At 31.7% G+C, this 22,862-nt stretch overlaps 1 protein-coding gene across 5 annotated transcripts in view; it reads right to left on the bottom strand.

The window, feature by feature from the left end:
• Window positions 1–22,862, bottom strand: part of LOC117119409 (serine/threonine-protein phosphatase 2B catalytic subunit alpha isoform-like) — a 69,819-nt gene that overhangs the window by 10,061 nt on the left and 36,896 nt on the right. For 2 of the 5 annotated variants that reach the window (XM_033264217.1, XM_033264218.1), the window contains exons 7-12: window positions 20,265–20,342; window positions 12,157–12,251; window positions 10,680–10,805; window positions 9,241–9,312; window positions 8,187–8,219; window positions 3,200–3,217 (exon numbers count right to left, since the gene is read on the bottom strand). In XM_033264217.1, coding sequence (XP_033120108.1) covers window positions 3,200–3,217; window positions 8,187–8,219; window positions 9,241–9,312; window positions 10,680–10,805; window positions 12,157–12,251; window positions 20,265–20,342 — 422 coding nt within the window. The remainder of the gene's footprint in view (window positions 1–3,199; window positions 3,218–8,186; window positions 8,220–9,240; window positions 9,313–10,679; window positions 10,806–12,156; window positions 12,252–20,264; window positions 20,343–22,862) is intronic. The other 3 variants (XM_033264220.1, XM_033264219.1, XM_033264221.1) reach the window with 3 other exon arrangements.

Below are 22,862 nucleotides of genomic sequence, written 5' to 3' on the forward strand. Positions count from 1 at the left end.
GTAAATGTAGTCTTCTTTATACAGGAGACGTACAAACAAAATGAAACTTCCAATTTGTGACCAACGTATCTGTTAAAAAACAAACACTATTACTTCCTCCAAATAAAAAAAATTTTGCTTAATAATCACTTCTTTCTCTTTTTCTAAGGCTTGAAGAGAGGAGAGCTATTCATGTGGGACCCTTCATGGGCTATAACCCAGTCTCTTTATGAGGCTTAGGGAGTGGAGATCGAATGATTTGGAAACAATGACACTATACAGTGTAACACAATCCCTTTACAAGGGTTGGAAAGTGGAAAACTGATCATTTGGAACCCTGGCTGCTACACAACTAAGTCTCTTTATGAGGCTTGGAAAGTAGAACTGATCATTTAGAACTACAGAACCAAGTCCCTTTGAGGCTTGGAAAGTAGAATTGATCATTTGGAACTACAGAAGCAAGTCTCTTTATGAGGCTTTGGAAGTAGAGGTCTATCATTTGGAACCCTCGCTGGTACAGAAGCAAGTCTCTTTATGAGGAAACTGAAGAGCTGTTCGTTTGGGACCTTTGATGCTCCCGAACCAAGTCTCGTTATGAGGCTTGGTGAGTAGAGGACTGATCAATTGGGACTGACGTTTTTAGAGGTCTCTTTGCAAGGCTTGAGAAGTGGAGAGCTGATCACTTTGAACCCTCAATGCGTAAGAACGAGGTTTGTTTATGGGTTTTGGAAAGAGAAAAGCACTGATCATTTAAACCCACAATGATTCAGCAAATCTTGAGACTTAAAAGGAATTTTCATTGCCTAGATTTTAACTCAAAATTTTACAGAATTAGGAACCAAGCCAACAGGTAGACAACCATGTTACCTTATACTTGTTGAGTTAATTAAATACCCGAAAACAATTAATATTGCATTACAATAATTTTCGTTGGATAAGTGGGTTGTCTTTTAATCTTAAGTTTTATATTCCTTGTTCTATAATTTTAATTCAACAAAATTATATAATTGACCTAATACTTTTAAAATAGTTTTGATTTTATCCAAGTCAAAAACTCCAAACAATAATCATTCAAAAAACATAATCAACACAACATCATTTACAAGGTAGGTTCTGCGGATAAAATCCTGGAGAGACATTATTTATGAACTACCAAGCTATAAGGAAAGAGGTGGTAAACTATATATACAGAAAAAAAAGTGGAAATACTAGATTCAGAACAAAACAGAACAAGAAAAAGAAAAGACTAATAATATATATATTAACATTGCAATATATAAATATATAGATAGGGTACAGTACAACTAACCATTCTATAAATGATTAAAGAAATATATGACAACGAATTACAAATTTCTTCACAAAACAATCATAATTCAAGTGCTGTTGCAAATTCAAAAATTTTAAATTTTAATGTATATTGATATACTAGGCTCTTGCATAGACTAGTTGTTAATATGTTTCCTGCTCAAAAATCACTATAATTAAAGTTACATCTATTTTGCCTGTTGACAGTAATAGGATTTAAGATGCTTTCCTTGAAGGTAGAATGAGTTTTTTTTGTGTTTTTTTTTTGCGTGGTTACTGATGATGAACTCTGCTGGGAATAAATGTATAGTTCTATCCGTGTATTAATTCTCAAAATTTATTATAATTCTGCCAATAATTTGGTCAACAGAGAATTATTAGTAGCAAATTACAGCATATTAATATTCGCAATGATACAGCCATTATCTTTTTGTCTCCTCTAGCATCAGGGTTTTCTTTTTTTTTTTTTAACAGAGTTCAAGATTTCTTAAATGAATACTGCTCAGTGTTATAAATTCTTGAAGGCTTGAATGGCAAGTATTAATATCAATACCATTAAACTTTTGGTAAACCATGTATAAAATTATGGTTTTTGAGGTAAAACCACTGGTTGGTTGTCTCAACGTTTCGGTGAGATTGCTCTGACCGTTTGCTTATGACGAAAAAATACTTTTACACATGGTGTACTGAAGGTTGAATGATTTTGTTACGGTTTAAGATTATATTCTAATTTTTTGAGACAGACACATTTCCGATATAAGTGGAATATTAAATTCAAACTTTCACCAGACAATCTGTTTCACTTGACTGTGGGCAAAACAATATTATCAAATTACCGGGACAGAATTAATACTAAATGCACAATTTATAAGATTAAATATTAATGAGGCAGGAATAATTTAAAAATCTCATATATTTATTAAATTAAAATGATTATTCTGAATAATGTATAAATTGAATATCCAATGATATAATTTCAGTTTTTATCTAGTTAGAAAACTGGTTATCAATTGATTATGGTTTTTGAGGTAAAACCACTGGTTGGTTGTCTCAACGTTTCGGTGAGATTGCTCTGACCGTTTGCTTCTGACGAAAAAATATTTTTACACATGGTGTACTGAAGGTTGAATGATTTTGTTACGGTTTAAGATTATATTCTAATTTTTTGAGACAGACACATTTCCGATATAAGTGGAATATTAAATTCAAACTTTCACCAGACAATCTGTTTCACTTGACTGTGGGCAAAACAATATTATCAAATTACCGGGACAGAATTAATACTAAATGCACAATTTATAAGATTAAATATTAATGAGGCAGGAATAATTTAAAAATCTCATATATTTATTAAATTAAAATGATTATTCTGAATAATGTATAAATTGAATATCCAATGATATAATTTCAGTTTTTATCTAGTTAGAAAACTGGTTATCAATTGTTTTAAATAAAACAATGTTAGAGAAATGTGCAGAAAATCAGAAAATAATTTTTTTTTTCAATGTGATTGTGAAGTTAATTTGTCCAAGGGGGGATGTAGACAGTGGTGCTGTAAATAAGGGGTACAGTTTTGTTCAGTTTTATTTGTGGGGTGGGATAAAATTTAAATTTTCAGGGAAGAAAGGGGAAGAGGAATGGATTAATTTAAGCTGTTTTGAGTTAGTTTAATAAGTTTTAGTTGCTCTTACAATTTCATATAGCTTGTAATCATTTGTCTTTAAGTTTGGTGTTTTAGACGCACCTTTGTTTTTTTTTTAAAGTGTGCCACTGAAGTCCAAATAAATATTATTACTATTGATATGGACACATTTTTCACGAAATAGTGAACATCATATTAAGAAATTTGTGTTACATCATCATAAGTTCCTTTAACCATAAGTGATAGAAATTCATAAACCTAGACACTCACCATTCCCATTGTCTTCAGCTGAACAAGTAAGAGAAATGAACGAAAGATGATAATTAGAAAAAAAAACCAAACAAACAAAAGGAACCAAACAAACAGACACAAGTTCAAAATAAATAACTATAGTGCAGCATATTACATATCATTGGTGATAATGATGGCAAACCTTAATACCTACACTTCTGCGTTTACAAAAAAAAACCTGTGTTGTTAGTAAGTAAATCTTTACCATGTTTAAATGTTTAAATTAGGAAAAAATCAGTTTCTTTTATTAAAATCAACTAGTTTAATGGATTTAGTATTGTTATGAAGTAGGCAGTGTAGTTTTAAATTTTTGCTATTCAAGAGTAAAGCAGGCCATACACTGTCTTTTTAGCCAATGTTTGGTTAGACTTTGCTTGAAGCCCTGTCTAGTCAATCAAACTTTATCTGACAAAAACATGCGACATGCCAAAATATGGTCAGATGACATCACATCATGACCATATATAGGCACCTCATGACTAAATATGGGCATGCAACAGTTCTTTTGTCAAATAAAATTGTATAGTCTGGCCAGGGCTTTTATAAGATATTGAAAGTCAGTGTTTGATCAGATATCTGATACTTCTGATTACCATTATTTGTCAAGTCAGATAAATATATATAATGATATATGGCCAGCTTAATAAATAAATCCGAATATACATATATAAAGAGGTTTATATACATTTATATCTAAAAGTATATAGAAGTATATATTATGTAAGATATACGAAGCAGATTGTTGATACTCAAGCCTCTTTGCATAATCTTTCTGAATATATTTCACAATATATATATACATATATATATCATCATACACCACACCAACATAATAGTATAATCAATGATCAGATAATGGCTGTAGGCTACACACTCCGGAGACGTAATATCTAAAACTTGCCATGCCTTGGTGGTAATTACATGCAACAGTCAACTCTTTGAAAGATACTTGGTTGGGAACGGAACAGTGATGTTAATGTTAGAATCTACTCGGGATGAGTGCTTGGGATTTGGAGAATAATTACTTATAATACTAAAATATAAGGGATATGTTGCAATGATCAATGTTAATATGACGATAATTACTGAAGTATTCAAAATTCTAATGCTACTACTTCACAATAATTGACAAATGTTTAGCCTAAAGGTCTTGGAATTTTAATAGGTAGCTACTGTACATTTGGTCTAACAAGTAAAACCTCATGGGTGCTATATACCATACTACAATACCATCAGTAAATCTTGCATTTGTAGAGGGCACCATATTATGAACTAATGGTCATGTAAGAATGCTTGACTAGTCGGGTAGGATATTGAGAAGTGGTTTGGTGCTGTTGGAATGGTTTGGTTTTCGGAACCTTCAGCTTGGGGGTTTCATTCCATCACTGTGCATTTTACTTGTGTCCTTGAGAAAGGCACTTTATCTGTGTTGCTTCTCTTTCACCCAGTAGTTTAAGTGGGAACCTGGTAGGGTTAGAAGGCCAAATGCGCAAATTATCAAACTGCTACCTTATGGGATGTACCTACAGGGAGCTGAGTTTGTGTTCTATAGGTGTTTATTATCCAATGACCGGGGCAATACAAAGGGGAAGCGCATATAATAGGTCTTACCATGGTACGCTATACACCATTTTCACTAAATTTGAAATTAAAATCTCCGATAGCCTGGCAACCCCCACTGGTGGACTTCCAGAGGCCTAGCATTTTACTCTACGTAGTTACCATGATGAAATAAACAATAAAACTAAATTACTAATGAGCACGAATATTTTAAAATGAAAAAAGAATGAAATGTTTATATTAAAAACAAGTCTAAGCTATTTCAGTGTTACATATACAATAATTAGCATGACCGTATGTGGTCTATTGCTGCTGTAAAGGTCAACGGCGCGAAAAGCCAGCAGCTCAGACGAGGCCGCTGGAAGTCCCCCCTCCCCCCAAAGTTGTGAGACTTTGGTGGTGCTGTTTCAAAATAATCCCAATAAAATAGTCTATCAATTTTTGTTTTTTAGTCTAGTTTAATAAGTTTTATACAATTTTATTTATGTACCTCACAGCCTTTTGTAAAAACACCCACGGGGTGAATGAGTCTCGTGAATAAATAAAGATTATTATTATATAAGTCTACTATTACTATTATTTAACATTCCAAATGTTAAATGTTCTCCCAGGAGAGCAGAAAACCTATAAGAATTTGAAATCTCTCCATCCATCACTTCGCTTTATAGGATTCATACCTATAAATAATACATCTAGAGTAAAAATTTATCATCTAATGAATAAATTTACGATGCCCTTCAATTTTGAAATGCTGTCAATATGTTAAAGTTCAAGAACATTTCTTGCAACAGCCAGAATGGTAGATTAAAAATGGGAGCAATGACTTTTCTGAATATATTTTAGCATGTAATTTGAAATGGTGATGTTAAGGCAGGGTACACTATCATCTCTCTCCGTATTACCTTGGAGGTGGTGATAAACCACTTAGGCATAAGAAATAAAATCGGTTATGTAATTGAGCAAACAAACCCTACAGATGTGGCTTAAGACTAAAAAATCTAATAAAGCAATTTACATTATCAAACAATAATAACACAGCAGATTAATGATCAAAAATTCATTAGCAGCAATAACAGATTTCAGCAGAATGAAACCATCAACACTCAAAATCATGATACGAAAAATTAGAAAAAAACAGCCCCACCTTGAAGAATAAAGATCAGCAGTACTGAAAAAACATAAGCAGCGGTAGCAAGCGAGATAATATAATTTATTAACTCTGCTCAGACGCTTAGAACCAAGATCATTACAGTTGCTGCGCTGAAAATATGACAAGCTTTAACCGAGAAAGCAAATTTTTAGCAACGAAAAAATTGGTGGCAGATTTAGAATTCGTTTTGAGCACACTTTTTGCAACCTTCTTGATCACCACTGCAACTTTGCTCAGAACCAAGACCATCAGCATTGACTATCAAGATATCTACTCTACAACAGAAAAACTAGTTATTACAAAGCTGCGATTCCAGATACGCAAGCTTAATCTAAGCAGCAGTAGCAACCTTAAGAGAAAAAGCTTACTGATCAGCACTACGGAACTAGCTTTAGCACCTACATTGAACTCGAAGCTTCAGTACACTTAGTTGGAAACTTGAAGCAAACATCCAGTAGAAAGACACATCTCTGATCTGAACGACTGCTTATACTGTCAGCTAAATGACCAAAAATACCCTCACTATTGTATTCATATGAAACACATAACACACATCCTGACTGTTAAGGCAAGGTACTTTATCTACGTTTGTCTCTTGCTACCCAGGAGTATAAATGGGTACCTGGTAGCATGTTGTGGCACTGACTGTACTTGTTTCGTGCACAGAGTACACACGCACAGCAGAGAATGTAGCACTTCGTGCTTGTTTGCCGTTAGCTAGTGACCAGGGGTAATTATAACGCTCAGCACCTTTGATCACTGATTTAGAAATGGTGCATAGATATAAATCTTTGGCATCATCATCATATTATTATTATTATTATTTAATATTCTGCATTACAGACCAATAAACAATCTATAATATTAGCTGATTGAAATATGACTGATTTTAATTTTAGTTGAATGTAGTGTGTTAATAAGCTTAATAAATTAGATATATCAACATCAAGATGGTTTTCCAACAATACCAAAAGTTTGAACTAGCCTAGATCTGCTCTATATCTTACAATATTTTAATATTATTAACCTACAGCACTAAACTATATTTTAAACATAAAGAAGCCTAAACCTGTAACTCTTAATCCCAAAATAGCAAGTTGCTTTGACTTAATGGCTTTTAATGGTTTTTCTATTTAGCATTTGCATATTATTCCTACTGATGTATCAATTGCGACGCTAACGTTTGCTCGAGTGCAACGCAAATTGCAACTTGAAAGCCTTTTACTCATTCTGCCTTCAAGCTCCATAGGTTTTGGTCACTATCTATTTTTGTACAATTCTATCTGTTAACACTTAACTGTTAAGACAATTTGACACATTTAAAAACCATGCATAGTTTAATGGTCAAAAAACATCCAATTCAATGCCCAATATAGTACTGCCCAATATAACCTAAACTTTCATATACTGAATAATTATTTGATAATTATAAATTCATCAATAAAATTATGATAATAAATTATCCTTCATTATAAATATCCATAAATTGTTTTATAAATAATTTTTAATGCCTGTCTAGTTTACTGTAGTTATATTTAGTTCCGGGGCAAGTTGTATTAGGCCTTCGTAATTTTGTAATTGATAAGTGAAAAGAATGAAAGATTCACAAAATTGTTAATATTAATGATATTCATAATTATTAATATTCATAGTTATTCCACATTAAAAATATCATCATAACTGACTTAAATTTAATTTTTAATTAAAAAAAAAATAATTGTTAACTTATAGCTAAAACTACTCATGATGAGGATGATACAATTGCCAACTGAAGATTCCTCTATAAGGAAAAATAATTTATTAAATGTATGTGAATAATATTATTTATGAGAATGGAGATCTAAGAGTAAGGTTCATTCTAATTAACACAACACGGTTACACTGGCACAATCAATAGAAGGGTCGACTAAAGGATGACTTTTCCGACTGAAGTTCATTCACATTCCACCTATACATATCTGGGGAAGGCGAGTTTCTTTTTAAAAACAACTATGTACTCTTGTCTCACAACAATTCTACTGGCTAAGGATTTGGACTGTTCTTACTCTAAATAAACTTATGCATGTAACACATGTTTAATACAACTATGGAATAATTATAGGGTTTGAGGAACACTTAAGTTACTGGAATTTCTAATGTAACAGGGAATGCATTAATAGGTAGGAGAGAAACCACGGCAAACATAAACAGTAACTTAGTGCCTCACGCGCACACACACACACACACACACACGCTTTGAAGTAGTAATAACCTTACTTGGTCTTTCATATGTTACCACATGCTTTCGAGCTTGGAAAGAAAAGAAGAAATGTAAAATAATGTACAAGGTGAGAATGAGAGCTAGAGGAGAAAAGAAGCATGTGAAAAATAAAACATATTTGTGAAACCAAAAAAAAAAGTTATTATAGCATTACAATATCATAAAAAAATGCAATAACAAATCATTGGTTGCAATATATTCAATAAGATACAGATATTTTATTTAAAATGGCAACTAAAAATTCAAAAGCACTTTATCAAATCAAAATTCAACTGTTCGAAAAATTACATAAAATGCTGCTTTATACACTTATGACTACAATTTCACAAGAAAATTATTCGGTAAGCCTGTAAATTCGCGAATTTCAATGATCAAATTATAAAATTGTGAATATCTAATCATAATTTAAACAGATTGAAACAACTTATTCTATAAATTTAAATATTTATATCTACGTAAATAAATTAATAAAAAAAAATCATCTCCTATGTAATTTTACAGACTACTGTATATGTAAGGGAAATTTATTAGGGTGTAAACTATGCATTTATGTCACATAATTTTGAACGAATGGCTTAACATAGTGATATGTCCGCATAATTAAATTTAAATTGCAACGTACTTCGCATTGTATTTAATTTATTTAGGATTTGTAATCATGGGTGCATTTAAATACAGCATATTATATGTTATATATATATGCAGCATATATATATGTGTATAGATATGAAAATGAAGAATATACAGATAATAAAAAATTAACAAATTTTGACTGTAACTAACAATTCTCAAGAGAATATCCCTAAGAAAAAGTGGAACATTCCAGACAATACAGATCAAGTTACAGCACAGTAAAGCCAGGATTAATGAGGATGTAAAAAATAGTAGAAGAATGAAAGTTTAAAAAGAGAAAAAAATATACAGAAAACCATTTTATAACATAAGAATTATGGGAAATTAAATTTTGTGATATGTTTTAAATAAGTGCTACATAAATTATGTTTATTAATTTTGTGGATAACTGTCCACACGTCATCTTGTACGCCTTACCTTCGTCATCCTCACCATCTCCGAGCTCATCGTCAGAGCAAATATTTAGAATGTTCACCAACATTTCAGTAACTATATATAAAAAGAAAGCGAATAAAAATTTATGATGATGACGATGCGATGGTTCATGTGAGGCATAATGTCATGGCCAACATGTGCTTCAAAATATTATCCCAGTCATTGGATAACACAACTCGGTACACATACTCAGGTTCCTGGGAGAGAATTCCATTATGTCGCGAATTACAAATTTGGTAATTGCAATTATATGTACTTTTGCAATGGAATGTATATACAATAACATCTCCGAATTACAAAATTGAGAATTACTATACAGTATGCCTGAACAAGCATGCACAGTTCATGTAATAAATATATCACGGCTGAAAATTATCGATATGTGTTGATTTAAACTTAGTTTTATGTCATTTTTTGGTTTAAATATTTTTTTTCTTAAATGATATAACATTTTATATTATTTTTGAAGACTTTTAAGTACAATTTTAAGTGTTTTAGTAGTTAAAAACGATCATTCGTAATGACGTCATCGTCGCAACTTGGGTTCGTAAAATCGAGAGTTCGTAATTGGGAGATGTTAACTGGAAGAAGGTGGGAAACATAATTTCATGTATGAATATTCCATTTGGCAAATTAGATTAGATATACCGAGTGATATAAAGTGAATACTGTTTTGAAATTTAAGGTAAGTTAAAACCGAAATGTCCACTAATTAATCTCAGATAAGGAAGTATAATACATACACCAAGTATTGAGATGCACACAATCGTGTTCGGATTAATATTTCAACATTAATTATGTCATGATCAGGAACCTGTCATTCTAAAACATTATCTAATAAGCCCATTCCCAAACTTCAATACACACAGTATACAATAATGTTGCATTTACCACACTCAAATAACATAAATATACCAACGACAATATTTAATGTTTCGTTTTCAACATTTCACCAGGAAATGAAAAAAATGAACATTCTGACAACGTAAGTACATGACAGATGTTGCCAGTAGTTTCTTTCAGTGAGAATATTGTCGATAAGGAGATGAGAATTACTCATAATCGCACTAGGAATATTGAATTGAAAAGAAGGTCAGGCTGCAATCTGTCACTACCGGGGGAATCTATGTTAACGAGAGATGCAAAAGAAAAACAGGAAGACAGAAATAAACAGAGGTGTGTAAAACCAAGGTTGATGTACAAAGACGCATAAGCTGCATTATACAATAATATTTAATGCATAAATTATGCATAAAAAAAATATAGATTTCACATCATATAAATCCCTGTCCACATTATCAAATTGCCTATATATAGTCATGATGTGATGTCATCATGACCATATTTATTCATGTCATATTTTTTTTTTGTCAACTAAATGCGTCTGGACAGGTCCTAAGAATAAAAAATAAATGTATTACCTTTCTCACCAACAAAAGGCAAAGACCATGTGAAAACATCCATAAAGTTAGGGAGCCAATAGGGGTGTGGGGAACAATTGAACTGTCGAATATTCATGACATTGTTCTCATATTTCAAAACAGCAGCTGCAAAAATAATCACAGTAAATCCATTATGAAATCACACAAAGTATATACATATTTGGAAATTCCACCAAGAGTTAAATATTAAAAATGTTTGCAAAAAAAAAAAAGAAGATTTTTATATACTGTAGTAATAGCACAAAATGAAAATGATTTTCCCTATCTGCTAAAACAATACCACGTATATTCTTACCGATAGACCAGGGTGACTTTTTATAAATGCCCTGTGTATGTCCCTCTACTTACAATGCCATTTTTGAGTCCTAAAGTTGGTTTTGGAGAATACTGCACATTTTCAATTTTCATTTATTCAAGATTGCCTCCAAAAATGGAGAGTGTATAAAAAAGCAAAACAAAACATGAAAATACATAAAATCATGTGCTTTGGAATGAGAAATTGATAGTAACAATAACAATTATTCAATGAAATCAATATCAATATCAGAGTAAACGCCCGATGCAAAGCCTTCAAAGACCATCCCCAGGTACAGTGTGCATATATTTTAATAGCAGTGGCTATTAATAATTTGAATAAAATAATTTGAATGAGAAAAGGTTCCCTGTCAATCTGTGGACAATTAGCCTTCCAGGCCTCATCAGTGCAGCTGGGGTTTAGACCCAAACGAAACGTTCGACCAGCTTAGGTAGGGTCCAAACTAGTCCCATGACCACTAATGATTACAGAGCCAAACCAAGGCAATATATATACACAGCCCAGGTGTGAATGCAAATAGTGGAATACAAGCTATGTGGCTCGGTTCCAGCAGATACAGAGAATATTTTGTCACTCTTAACGCGTCCTACGAAATTCTTACGAGACAGCACTAGTCCGTGAATTTGTGAACAAGATCGGAGATCTAAAGATGCAATCCCTACCGTGGCGGCCCGCTGGATCTCAATAGAGATTCTTTAATAATATATAAATTTTAAAAGGCAAATGGGAAAAACCCATAAAACAGCAAATGGCCACATAATGCAAAACTATCTAAAATTAAAACGGAACAGTAGAGAAAATCCCATTTTCATGTTATCTTTTCAAAAATTCACTATCAGCCGATTCAGGTCATCATTTGAGCATACTATCTAGCGACTTATTCAACATGCCATTAACTACATTTTATAGTGTCACAAGCAGATACGTGAACGCAGTATAATTCTCTTATCTAGAATGTTGGTAGTACTATTAGTATCTGGTTAATGAGTGAAGAATTTGGTCATGATGAAATATCCTAACAGAACTCGAACCCAGGACCCTAGGACAGGGAGGCAAATACCGTATCATTTATTCATTCAATTTATAAATTCATTTATTATTTAAGTATAATAATTTTACCAACCTACAATTGCATCATACCTTTATTATTGTACACATCCAAATAATTAGGAGCTGAAAATAGTGTGATTAGAACGGGAAAACCAGTGGTTTGGCTCTTCCTGTACATACGATATCTGTAAAAAAAAAATAAAATAAAATTTTAAATTAATTTAGGAAAAATGGATAAAAATTACTATTAGACAAAGATTTACAGCCATAATTAAGGAAATAATTTCACCATAACAGGATCTTTGAAGAGCTTATAAGAACATCGTATACAGCAATCAAGGAAAGAACTCAACTAGTTGGCCCAAACATTAACATGATTCTAGGCCAGCTAGCAGAACTGTTTGCATATAATTAGTAAGATTAAAATCATAATATCACATTTTACCTGGGCACAGAGTATTAAATATCAGGAATCAAATAAACACATTTTGTAATACCCAGCAGAGGGAAGTTCTACATTCAAACTTGAAATGATTACAAATTTTAATCTATGTTTAACTGGCTAAGACACAAGTATTTTTTATTATTTTAAAGAACATCTTCCTGTGGTCCATAAAAGAAACCAGAATCTTTTATCGTGCAAAAGCATGAATTACATGTCCTGTAGACCATAAGATGATTTCAAATGTAACAAAACAATTAAAAGATTATATGAAAAAGATTTTACTGTAAAGCTTTTATCCTATGTATCCCATTATTTGAATTTGAAAATGAAACCATGATGGAGTCAAAACATCATTCTTTATTAAGCATATTAAGCATATATTCCAAACATACACCAATTAATATGAGAGGCAAAATATTTGTGAACAAAATTTGCAAATATATGGTGTCCTTGATAGCTTCATTATCATTGCTCAGATCATCAAAATAGCTACAGTACTAGATATAAAGCTCATCTGAATGACCTACCAATGATAACATCACATGTCTTTGGGCATCAGGACACACTGAGGTAAAATGACTATGGCAAGCATGTCAGGAGCTCACCAAAGCAGCCTGGAAAACCACTGAGATATTATTAATACAAACACCCTTGCCAGGTCGAATTATTATTGGCCGTGTTTCCGCAGCAGAAAAATTATCCAATAAAAAGCCACCTTTGCGCAGTCTAGGTATGCACGTGATACAATGTTATTTCCTTTTGTCTACGACAGAGATACAGCCATGATTTTTATTTACACGTCATCTCTTGTGGAAAGTTTGTTTATAAATGATTATCATCAATACTTCGGTAGTAATATTTTGCTTGTAATTAAATAAAAAATCTATACACACCCAAGGTGCGCAGAAAATGAGGATAAAAAGATGATGAAGTAGCCCAAGGTAATGCACAATTATAAAGAATTGTTGGTCCATGTCAAGGGTCAAACAATATTGCATTCTGGAAAATTATCTGATAATCATTACAAATGAATGCAATACTTATTTGTTAATTGAATAATTATCGGAAGATTCAGTGTTGCAGAAAAATGGTCATACAAGCAATTTGTGATTAGGAACAACAGCAGGTGAGGAAGAAACTCAAAATAAAAATGCCCAAAAACAAATGTACATAAAAAAAACAAAAACAAAAACAAATCTTATGCAATCAGTCCCTTTATGATTCTGTTAGTGATAAATTAATGGGGGGGGGGGGACACGCTCATTCGAGTTCACATCCGCATGGTTCTTAATCTTGAAACAAGATTTCAAAATTTATAAAACAAGATATTAACTTCTAATAAGTTACATATCATAAACAATCCAGATTTTTGCAGATTTACAGATTATCAAATTTTCCTTGACAAAGAACTTTTGTATGCCAATATTTTAGTCATGATGTGCCTATATATGGTCATGATTTGATATCTTCATGACCACATTTAGGCATATCACATGTTTTTGTCCAATAAAATTTGATCAATATACTCTCTCCACTCCTTCGGGAAGAGTTCGCAATTCCGATAATATCTCCCGCGATCTTAGATGGAGGAAGATGATTTATTCCATTCTCCTCCTTCTCCACCTTACCAAAGCTTATCATGGAATTGACTCCAACACTACATAACATCTTCGTTATGCTAATTCCCAGCCTGCATCAAAGCTGGTCTATCCATACTACAGCTGAGCCGGCTCTTGGGTTTAACATGCGTTTACCAGCAGTTATTAATATCTAATTTATTCATCAAGATATACTATTGAGTATGAATTTATGATTCATACGGCGTGATAGACATACAGCTTGGTCATGTGTGTGTTTGCATAGGTAGTTAGTGTCGCTTCATTTACTTTCATCCATGGTGTGTGTAATAATATACGCATGTCGCTCCCAAATCGACAATAGCAACAACCACACGGGTGGTATATGAATGCTTATGAGAATTTAGAATATTAAAAATGCAGAGAGCATTGGCGTTTCAATCATGTCATCACATATTCAGGCAGAGTTACCCAAGGAAAGCTTTATGTGTTCGATGAGCTACAGTAAATGACAATTAAGTATTTTAAATTCGGTAGATATGTGCTATCATCCATCAACCTGCCCATGATGTAATAGCTGCAAGATACAGTGTAGATATTATTACATAAATATTTTGTTTAAAATCTTTTAAATTTTATCCATCAAGTATATCCAAATACCATTTGGGATAATGCTTGCATGTAATGTGAATTTAATGACTATTATACTGGCTTGTATACCGTATGCAGCTACTGAATGTACAGTAAGATGTTCAATTTTCAATAATAAATGATAATCTCATTACTATGATAAAAATTTGTATCACCCAATACAGGTAAGTGCTCCCTTACAAGGTCATTTTCTATTGCCATCAAAATTATACTGTATTATATGGCAATTTTATTTTCATTGATAGAAAGCTGAGAATTACAGAATTGTTTGCATAATATTTATTATCATTAACAATATAATTATTACCAATACTAATAATAACAATAATAATAATAAACAATAACAATATTAATAATAATAATAATAATAATAATAATAATAATAATAATAATTCAACAACAATAAATAATAATAACAATAAATAATAATAATAATAATAATAATAATAATAATAATAAAAATAACAATAATTATAATATTTAATAATAATAACACACTGCCAAGCATTAACACAGATATCTAGTATCAGCTTCAGTGAAGAAAATGTACTGCAAGTAGATGGAAACGTTGCACAGTACATATCAGTGTTCTTCCAAAGCTGTTTAATAGTTAATTTTGCCAGTAAAAATAGATGTAGGTAGAATTTTAAAAAATGTGTTGGTAGAATAAAAAAAAGCACTTATTAGGCCTAGGTAGCCTAGGCTCGTCTACTTTCAATAAACAAATATCATTCTAGTCCAGGCCTAGGCTATCATTATGTATTATTGTTTTTTGAAGCCATTTAACTCCACCTAAAAGTGGTAATACCACACGTTGCATGTGCTGAGCTGGCTCTATGGACAAATTTACCAGTAAAAATTTTTCTAGAATACTGCGTATAAATTATTGGTTTAATTTAAGAAAGAGTTTACTAATGTATACCTATAAAAACAGAAGAATATCAATAATGGATAAGGGGCATTCCACAGTATTTTTTTGTTGCGGACATTACACTTAAGAGAATTTAAAATTCTATATCTAGTAAACCACTGAAGGGAAACATTTTATTTTTTGGTCAATTATTGCTTACAGACTGAAGTTTAAGTCTGTGTTAAAAAAATGAAAAAAAATATTATAGTGTGACTGTAAAATCGAATTATGTCCGTGTTGCGGACATTACAGGATTGCGACATGACTTTTGACAACATAAATATAAATCAAAAATCCTGTGCTGTTTCTTGAAATATCGAATATTCCTTCATATATTACATATTTAGATAGTTCTTCTTGCCATACCAAAAAAAAAAAAAAAATAATGTAATACTTCGTTGTATATAAGCGATTATCTGCGTTGCGGACATTACATTTATAAATGTCCCGGACATTACAATTTTGTCTCACCTACAACAGAGCCATAAAAACAAGTGTAAATGAAAAAATAAAGTCAAAATATGCTTTCAAATACAGTAACCATTTATTTCAAGATCAATATCCATATGAGAAAGGCACAACTTAATTATTAACTATTAAAAAAATTAAGGTCCTTAACATTATGTTTGTCTGTAATAAATTTTGACACCTCATTTTATATCCTCGGCAGTAACTTATATATATATATATAATTGTTTAATAAGCTATAGTCTTTACAGTAAGTTTTAAAAAGTATTGTAGTATAAAGTATCTAAAATTGGGTTACAGTTTTAAAAATGCATTATCATGAAGAATAATTAAAGCATAAATCGATTTTCTATATCCATTAGTTGCCAATTACTGTACTGTAATTGTTGACGTTAGGTATTATCTGAAAGATATTTTGACACCATTGTTTTTGGCAATAACATTGTATATTTTGATTACATATATATATTGATAAGTATTGTAGTATGAATGATCTAAAATTGAGTTACAGTTCTAAAAATGCATCATGAAGAATAATTGAAACAAAATCAAATAAATTTTCTATACAGTAGTTACCAATTAATTATTGACATACAGTAGTTTGAATCCCGTGTGAATTATTGGCAACGAGTTAATTGGCTTCAATATCAATATCAAACACATATCGCCCCCTTGCATCCAAAAGTGGCATAGGGGGTTTCCCCTTCACACTATCCTTTGCTACCCATGATACATCAGGTACATTTGGGAATATAAAAGTTTTCTTATTTATGTTGCTTCTTAAAAAGCTAACCTCTAATTCCCATAGGTCAATGTTTAAAATTTGGCCTAAGAAGATATGTACATCTTTTTTAGTTGGGAATTCAACAAGTACAAAATCTCCAACTTTAAGATTGTCGTCAGCCTTTGTAATGGCAGGTTCAAGAGCCCTAGTTATCATCTTTACTTTATCCAATACCTGATTTTCTACAGAGAACTGAGAATTGTTGGCATAACCAATTTCACAGCTACTAACTGGTTTTACAAAATGCAAGTGATGAGTACCAGGTATGCTAGTGCATTCCTGCCAACGATCTTTGATGGCATCGCCAACCTCTTTAATCTGGTCACTATTAACATACAGAATATTAATCTTCTTGTTAAGAACCTTAGCAGCTTCAAAAAATTCTTTAGCATTTCCTATCACTAATTTCCCTTGCAGGACAGATCGCCAGACACTTCTTTTCACTTCTCCACCGATGCCATCAATTGCTCCTTTTCCGTGAGCCGTCTCGAAAAAGCTCCAATCTGCTTGGCAACCATAATCTTCTTCATGGAATAATAAATTGCAAAACATATATCGGTTTTTGAACTGGCTACCAGCTCCGTCTGACCAGTAGTGTACATGCTGAATTTCAAAAGGGAGTTTACCCTGTGCATCTTCTAGTATTACTTTGTTAAAACTGCAAACAGAAACCTTGTCATGTTTTAACTCATCCGATATTACTGAATATGAAATATGCTCAAGCGCATCATTTTCTCCTTTGTAGTATACAATCACTGTAAATATAGTAACGCTTTCATTTGACCAATGAGCTTGCATGATTTCATTTTGATATTTGATTGCATAATTTTCCGAAAAGTCCTCGTGGACTATGATTTCACCTTGCTTCAGATTTTCTTTCAGGAAACGTAGCTCTTTATGTTGCTTTTTTGCATTATAGACATGTCTGGTAAATGTCTGTAATCGTAGAGACAATTCAGTTTTTGCTTCATATATGTCACTTTCTTGTAGGACTTTGGATGTTTTACCATTTTCGGTGACCCACTGGTAGTACGATACCGGTAGCGATTCATCACACTCTTCGAAAAAGGGCTCAAGACAATGAATTCCACAATTTTCACAGCGGTGATCGATGCAATCTTCATTATCTATAGAGCAAACGATAGACTTCACTATGTCATCGGAATTATTGGGTAGACTGGGAACAGCTTTGTGGATTCCAGTAATCAGCATCTCAACATCCTCGTGATATTTACAAAGGCACACTTCGTGATCTTTGTGGCCTGTCAAAAAAACATGATATGGTCGTAGACTTGCAAACTTTGACAGACTGATTTTGGTTGTTGAGTTTTCAAGAAACAGTTGGTGTGCTTCTTTGATGTTCATCATTAGTAGTCGTTTCTGTTTGTGGATACGTCCATACACTGTCTTCACAGAGACATACTCTTTTTTCCCTGGGCACATGCGACTAATATCATCTTGTTCATAAAAGTCTATAACATTTTGGATTGTGTCTTCAGGTAAAGCATCACTTCGTTTCTTCCTTTCTGCTTCATTTCCATAAATACGCCTTTTGCATGGCAAAGTCAAAGCATTTGCTACAATCTTGCGTTTAGTAGGTGACATTCCTATTACCACCTCAGCAACAGCCTCGGCTGACTGGGCACCAGATTTTGGTAGGTGTTTCTTTAGGCGAGACACTGCTTTTCCTTTGCTTCTTTCATTAGAATATGACGACGATGCTACATTTGTTGCCACCATTTCCTTTTCAGATTCTTTCCGTTTCTTTGCACGATAAGCTTTCATATATAAACGATTTGCATTTTTCTTCCTTTGAATCTCAACATCGGACATCTGGGTTTTTTGCTTTTGTCTTTCTGCACGTTTTCTTCTTCTGTCATGCTCTTTGTATTCATTATAAGCTAACTGGTTGGTTTGAATTCTTTCTCTGTGTGCTCTAGACCGTTCTGTACTGGTCTTGGGAGCCATTTTTGTGTACATGCACCTCAAAGCATGTACACAATGTAACTAGTTCAGACATCTGAATTCATGATACACTGTCACCTAACTATTGAAAATAAACTATCTATTAATTAGTTTGTTCAAATGCAAATTTGGCTTCTGTTAGAATTGCTTATTTGTATAAATAGCCTTTTTGTTATACAGGTATTGGTGTTATTTTTCCCAGCAACACCCAAAAATTAAAATCTTAGTTTGTACATTTGCAAATTAAGACACTAACAAATCTACAAGCTTTGTAGCATCAAATTATTGTAAAAAAACTCCTAAAAATATACAAATGATGTGTAATAATCAAATATTTACTTTTTCACTTGCCAAAATTTAAACTGAAATATTGTTTTGATAGTAAAGTGTAATGTCCGGGACATAATGTAATGTCCGGGACAAAATTTTAATATGAAAATTATCATATATATATATATATTTTTTTTTTTTTTTAGATTTTGGTACATTTAGTATATATTAAATTAAAAGAGGAACTGAAATTTGAATAATTTTTTTGCACTATAACTATATAAAAACTTAAAAAAATGTACTAAAAATGTCCCGGACTTACATTTATGATATAAGACATGAATTATGAAATTAATATCTGAAGGAATTTATTAAATACCCATTACAAATTACAAAGAGTACATCTAATAAACATATCCAACTCAAAATTTTTATGAAAAATATTTTTTACAAAAAATACAAGCAATATTCTAATGTAATGTCCGCAACATAAAATTTGCATTTTCCATATTTAACGTAAAATATTTTCCAAAATATCAATAATTTTTATTTTTTTTTTTTGGTTCCATATAATTCAATTTATCTATTTTCTGAAAATGTCAAACATCATATATAAAACGCAATTTGAAAATTTTCAATGCATGTCGCAATTACTGTGGAATGCCCCATAACTAAGGCGAGACATTTTTCATACCTTATCTAGCAAACCTGTCACCTGACAATAATGATGATTTTAAATAAAAATTAAATTTTATTTTTGGTCAATTAGTGCCACTACGAAAAAATAAGAATTTCAGAAAAAAATAACTCTTTCTTTATTTTTATTATGTGCACCGCTGCCTTGGGAATCTCCAAAAATAAGGTGTGTATTTCTTCCTAATTACATAAATTTAAAGCATTTAGCCATCCAATTACTACACTGTTTACATTCAACAATAACATTTCATTTTCTCCTTCGTATGGATGTTCTGGCAAAACCATTTCCTAAATAAGAAAACAAAATTGTATATTTTTTTTTTCTGCCCTCCTCTGATAATCTTCAAAAGAATGTTCGTGAAACAAGGTATAAAAAAAAAGGTGTCACCTAATTAACAAATTAATGATTTTTTGAAAATACTTGTTACTCACCCAGCATCTTGTGCTTCATGTGCTCGTATGATAGACAATAAATTGTTCTGAGAAAGGAATTCACAGCAGGCCGCATAACTGTCAAAAAAAAAACAAACAAAAAAAAAAACTAGAAAATTACTTCTTATGATGTAAGATTTCCTTACCAATTAAATAAGAGATAATGGAAATTACATATTAATACCTTATCAATGTCAATAAAAAAAATTATCAATAAGATATAGCAAGTCATTATATTGCATACAAGTTCTGTATACTTAATTTGCATAATTTATGCCACAAACAGTGTGTCATTCTCTAGAGAAGAAAAAAATGCATAAATGTGTATGAGGACTCATAAAGATGGCGATACCATGGGATATATTACACTTAGATACCGGTTGAATGCAAGATGAAAAATCTCAACAGAAGGATCTATAGTACAGTGGATCGTGCTGTACTTAGTCATTTACTAATATCTTGTTAACTAATTATTGGAAGGCAAAAAATAGAAAGAACAATTTAAATTATTTATTGCCAATAACCATGATTCTCCCCATGTATTTCGGTTTGTAAAATGGAACTATTATTGGCATAAAGCTGGGAAATGGCCTTTTTGAAATCCTTTTAAACAGTAAAAAAAAAAAAAACCTTTGCCAAAAGAAATGAACATACTAAAGGATAAAATCCAACTTTAGATCTATATAGATCTTGGGTTAGTCGTGCATGCTTTGACAACAGGCTTTTTTGTCCATGTGAAAAAAATACATGATTTTTAAAAATTAATAAGTAAAACTAAATTGCTAAACAATAAATTCACAAAATAAATAATATGATTACTTTAAAAAGGATTTTGCTAAATACTAATTACATCAAATATATTCTCATTTCATTTTCAACCAAAATCTGTTAATAATAAATGAAAACACTAACTATAAATATGCAAATGGCCATTGAACATCAATACCACAGGAAGAAGATTTAGTATCATGACCACTGAATTTAATTTAAAGAATTTATTACATCCATACAAAAAAAGATATATACACAGGTAAAAACTAAAGCAGTTAAATATTCAATATATAATAAAATAATCAAAATATTTTAATTTCCAATGAGCTTAAAACACCATCTTCCAATGTTAGGAATCCTCCAATCAATTGTGCAGTTCTTGTCATACATTCATAATGGAAAAGATAAACATATCTGACCCGGTAACTGCTAGCTGTCAAAATCAATATAATAATACGCTAAGCAATCAAACAACTCTCGTCGTTTTATTTCTTGATTGCGAAAAGACACCAGAATTTCATACAGAGCATATCCATTTCAAAGATGCTCTTATTGGTAGATGCGTTGCTGTGACAATAATGGAAGGCGGGTCAACTCATCATGCCTTATCTGTCCAATATTTAATTTGATTTGTTGATACTAAAGCCACCTGATGTGCAGGTAAGACCGTGCTCTCGGTCTCTGCATAATATTAAGAAGCATTTACTCTATGATTTATTCCTAATATCACAAGTAAAGCCATGCCTGCATTTCTCAGAAAATCTCTTAACTTAATACACTAGGTTGAATGAACGATAAATTGGGAATTTAATACAGTGTACTCTTTAATTAAAGATCTCTTTAATTCCAAGACCTCTCAAAATTGAACACTTTTTCAAAGTATCAACAATTTTCACTTTTAACATAAAGAAACACTTCAAATGGATACCAAACCCACAGACTGCCCCAAATTTAAGGTCTAAATGTGGTGTCGAATTAATTGTTAATTGAGGTTGGGCAAATTTAACTTGTTCTTGACTCTGCGTGAAATGTCCAATGAAACCCAGATTTATTTTCACCAGGATTAAAATTAGAACCTTGCAATTTAAAGTGAATAAATTCCAATCAGTCTAAAAGTTATCATTAGCATTAGCATACATTAAATTTATCTCCATTTTATAACCAATCATGAGCCAAATAATTCATATTTCTGTCCCTATTCACTATCATTAGGTATCAATATTATAATTTCTATGCAATAGACACTTTGTCGACTAATGAAAAAATTTACTATTAGCGTATTGATATAAATTTTAATATATTGGCATCAACAACGCCAGGGAATACTAATTATATTCTTTGTAATAGTACTTTAGACTTGGCAAATTATTTCATTATGGAATAATATTGAATACTGGCAAATCAACAACTGTATCAATTAGTCTAGACAAGCATCTGAAATGAACAACTGTACCAAAGAGGCTAGCATTTTTCAGATTACTGTAGGAGGGGCATGCTCATTCTGTTGATTCACAGATGTCAGCATGTCAATTTATTTTTAACTTAACTAGGACAGGTGAAAATTAATATAAAGTCAGGTGTTACAATTAATTTACTACACTGTACAGTAATTCAGATCACAGGAATGATACAACCATAACACCAAATTGAACAAGTAGAACTATTATGACCAGTACAGTAGGTTAACAAATTACTATAGCTACAGTACACATTGGTATACCTACTGTAGATTGACCATTATGGCAATATGTAGCACAATAGTACAAATCAAATTAATTCATATTCTTGATTGAGTTGCAACCAACTGACTCCCAGTGGCAGATTCAA

Source organism: Anneissia japonica, unplaced genomic scaffold (genome assembly GCF_011630105.1).
Source record: "Anneissia japonica isolate Jap-2015-1 unplaced genomic scaffold, ASM1163010v1 scaffold3293_len478364_cov160, whole genome shotgun sequence".
Lineage (NCBI taxonomy): Eukaryota > Metazoa > Echinodermata > Crinoidea > Comatulida > Comatulidae > Anneissia > Anneissia japonica.